The sequence below is a fragment of the Brassica napus genome, chromosome A1 (genome assembly GCF_020379485.1).
Source record: "Brassica napus cultivar Da-Ae chromosome A1, Da-Ae, whole genome shotgun sequence".
NCBI lineage: Eukaryota > Viridiplantae > Streptophyta > Magnoliopsida > Brassicales > Brassicaceae > Brassica > Brassica napus.
Window position 1 is genome coordinate 16,427,523 of NC_063434.1, and position 3,971 is coordinate 16,431,493.

The 3,971-nt window shown below is 40.1% G+C and overlaps 1 protein-coding gene across 1 annotated transcript; it reads right to left on the bottom strand.

Annotated features, from left to right (window-relative positions):
* Positions 1-254: 254 nt before the first annotated feature.
* Positions 255-1,337, bottom strand: LOC106355782. Its single transcript, XM_013795669.1, has one exon. The coding sequence runs from the start codon at positions 1,335-1,337 to the stop codon at positions 255-257; it is 1,083 nt and encodes a 360-aa protein (XP_013651123.1).
* Between the last annotated feature and the right edge of the window lie 2,634 nt (positions 1,338-3,971).

Sequence of the window (3,971 nt, forward strand, 5' to 3'; positions counted from 1 at the left end):
TCATAAATAAATGCATATTTAAGACCATTGGGGAGGGGTTTTAATTCAACCTTTGGTGCTTTGTCTTTAGACCAATTAGATAATGAAGATGGTTGTCGATCGACGGCCTCTCTAAGATATCGATCGACAATAATGTCTGAGTCATCATCTTCCTCGATGTTCGCAACCTCGATACTTGCATCCATCAGTCGCACGTAATCGTCTGTCCTATTATCTATGCTGAAGATTTATTTTTCCATATGGGTAAGAGCATTTTATAAGGGGTCGTCTGAGCACATGTCTATGAAAGATTCCTTATCCAACTCAGAGACTTCTTCCACATAGAAGGTTTGGTCATCTATCAAGGGTCGCTTGATTAGCTTTTCCATATCAAAGGTCATCGAGATGTCCCCGATGTTCAAATTTATGCGTCCTTCTTTCACATCAATGATCGCTCCAGCTGTAGCTAGGAATGGCCAACCCAAAATGAGGGGGTCTTTTGGTTCCTGTCTGTATTTTAACACAACAAAATCCGTAGGCACGAAGCAATCATTAATTTTTAAGGAAAAGTCATCGAGAATCCCTTCAGGTACCCTGATAGACCGATCAGCTAGAACCAAGGTTATCAGAGTTAACATAAACTCGTTATATCCCAAGGTTACTGCGACGGAGTAAGGCATAAGATTTACGCTAGAGCCAAGATCACATAGTGATCGAGGAAAACGTGTGTTCCGTATATTGCAATCTAGGACGAAACTACCAGGATCAGGCCTCTTAGTTGGAATTTCTCCTCGAATCATGGTACTTACATCCTCTGACACCATCATCACGCTTTGTTCCGCAGTTGGATAATTTGGAGATGTCATATCCTTCCTATACTTCTTTATCAAAGGTGCTACTTTTTTAGCATCACTAAGGGACATCTCCAGAGTAATTCTATCCAATGCGTTCTTGCATATCACATTTTCTAATGATTTCTTAGTCTGCGTTTTTGGAGGAAAAGGGGGTAGGGTTCTATAGAATCTTTCAATCGTTGGTTCGGGTTGAGTAGAACGTCGATCGATAGGGTTATATGAATGTTGATCAACGACAGGCTTCACCGGTCGATCGACGTGGATACCATACCGTCGATCGATTTCGGCCTTAATTTCCAAATCATCTTCTACTTCTAAGTCTATAGTCTTTTCCTTATTTTTTTCAGCGGTAGACTTTCTGTTTTCGCGAGAAGGTTTTGGGTCAGGGTCATCAAGAAGTATAGGCTGAGAATTTCTCTTGCCTGTTTCATCAGCATTGGCAGAATTGCCAATTTTGGTGTTGTTCTTCGTGTTTGTCACGAGACGTTTTCCACTACGCAACATTACGGACTGACTTGACGTCTCGGGTTTAAATCAGTTCTCCCGGGAAGGCGTCATGTTTCTCTTTTAATGGCAGTCGCAATTTCAGCTACTTGACTTTCTAATTTTCAGACAAGTTCACTCAAAGAATCTGCTTTCTCCATTAACTTTCCGTAAACCATATTTATTTTTCCGTAAAAATCTGACTTTGTTTTACGGTTGCCAGTAAGTGCTTGTCTGATATTGAACTTTTCCTTTCTAGTGCGTGATTTCACAGCAATGTCATAGGCTTGGGTGAAACTATCAATGTTAAATACGGGATAGGGGTTTGAATAGCTTGTCTCTTCTTCTAATTGATTTTTCATCTCAGACAAGGATTTATTTTCGATCTGGGCTATATCAGATCGGTGTTGATTCTGAAGAAAAGAGTGAAGCGAATTTAGGGAATTCTTGATCTCTACTAAATCTGAATTATCTTCTGAATTTATCGAGTTTCCTATTTCTTCATCCATCTTTTCATAGGATTTTCCCGTTGCTACATTTTCGATAAGGCGTCTAGCATCTTCGGGGCTCCTATTGACGAAATTTTCTTTAACTCGCCGTGTCGAGTGTAGTTTTGTAGCTCAAGTTAACACCTTCATAGAAGATGTTAAGGATTTGTGGTTCAGAATAACCATGATGGGGACATTCAAGTTCATAGCTCCTGAATCTTCCCCAGGCGTTTTTAAACGATTCACGTGGATCTTGGCGGAATGTAAAGATTTGTCTCCTTACTTCCCAATAGCGATCATCATCAAAAAATTTCTTAAGGTAGGCGTTTCTAATCTCTTCCCAACAAGTAAGGGATCCTGTTGCTAAACAGTTTAGCCATCTGAGAGCTTCTCCCTCTAGGGAAAATGAGAATAGTTTGCAACGATTGTATTCATCTGGGATGTGATCTTGCGGGTACTCAGAGAGAGATCCACGGAATGGGTTTCGACGAACCATACAGTAGTAATCTGCGTTGAACTTAGATGTCTTGGTATCGTCTCCTGGTATTTTAATAGCGTACCTATTGGAATAGGTTCTACCAGGGTGTAGGTAGTCTTGCAAAGACAATCTTATATCTTCACCTTTTATCAAGGTGGGATTTATCTCAACAGGGATTTCAGTCCGCTGTTTAGTTTGGCTAGTCTCATTTCTCAATTGACCTATTGGTTCAGTTTGGACTACTTCCTCATTAATAAGCTCGGTAAGAGAAGACTTATCTGCTTCCGGCTGGGCGGTGTCGGTCGATGTCAGGAGCTCCGTGTCAGTCGATTCTTCAGTCTCCACGTCCCTCGATAACATTACATCTTCGTCGATCGATGTTCGGCCGAGTTCTATGTTCTCCATTCTTAGTGTCTGCGTAGACAGGGAAAGAAAGAAAATTCTAAATCAAATCTAATGGTAATAAGAAATAGTCCCCGGCAACGGCGCCAAATTTGATACCACTCAAATTACCCTAAGGAGTGAATTACTCTCTAAAAAAAGAGGTTCAGATGCTGTACTTAGGGATCGAATCCACAAGGACTCTAGGATTACTCAACAGATCTTAGGGATTAGAAATAAAGATAAACTAAGAGGTTTATTTGTTTAAAAGCAGTAAATGATGAGTCGACCAAGACAATCGTTTGGCGGTTTAAGTTGAAGTTGTTTTAAGGATGGGAACAGAGCTAGACTTAGGCAATTTCTCAGGTATGAAAAGCATGTAAATTAGTTTAGACTAAAGGGTTTGACGGTTTTTGAACTCAAACAATGGTAAAACCAGATAGGTTTTCATTACTAGATCTCGGATCTCAACTGTCGTCTTTTGATCTCGAGAAAGAGTCGATCGATGTGACTTGATGCACATTGTTCGATACACCTTTCAGACAATCGATCGACATAACGATAGTCGCGTCGATCAAGCGGGTTTGAAGCTGATATCACTCAGATTACCCTAAGGAGTGATTTATACTCTCTCAAATAAGAGGTCGAGTTGTAGATCTAATAGTTTAGGATTAAGCTAGGCTAATAGTTTATAAAGCACTAAATATAGATAGCAAAGCAGTAAACAGTAAACAAGTTGAACAAGACTAATGTTCAGCTTGGCAGGGAGTTGTTTGATGGAAGGATGGTTGCTAGATCTAGGGTTTCATTCAGGTTATTAGAACTCTAAACTATAGATGCTAAGGATTGATTCTAGAACTCGATATCTAATTCAAAAGACAACCAGCTATCGCTGTGAGTCTAATCTACTGACTAAGTTCAATGTTTCAGCTCTCGCATGTTAACACAGATCGAGCATCTATCGATGTTATTGTATAAGCGTCGATCGATGCTACGGATTGAGTGTCGATCGATGCTATGGTATAAGCGTCGATCGACACTGCCTTAGGCAAGCGTTATCGATCTGATCGATTATGTTCATCTAGATTCCTAGACCAACTCTCGTATGCGCCTAGGCATCTAATCCAGAAGGATTCGGGTTCCGTTAATTAATTGCACTCTCGTGTCTCTCAATTATCGTATGATTCTAGGTTCAAGCAATTAGTCACACTCTCGTGGTTTTCCAACTACTCTAGATCCTAGTATTACAAGCTATCCTGATGTAGAGATCTTTAGATATCCTAACACTAATATAATTCAGAAATTCAT

Excerpts from the sequence above, each read along its gene's own strand:
- LOC106355782 (XM_013795669.1), bottom strand. The coding sequence starts at position 1,337 with ATGTTGCGTAGTGGAAAACGTCTCGTGACAAACACGAAGAACAACACC.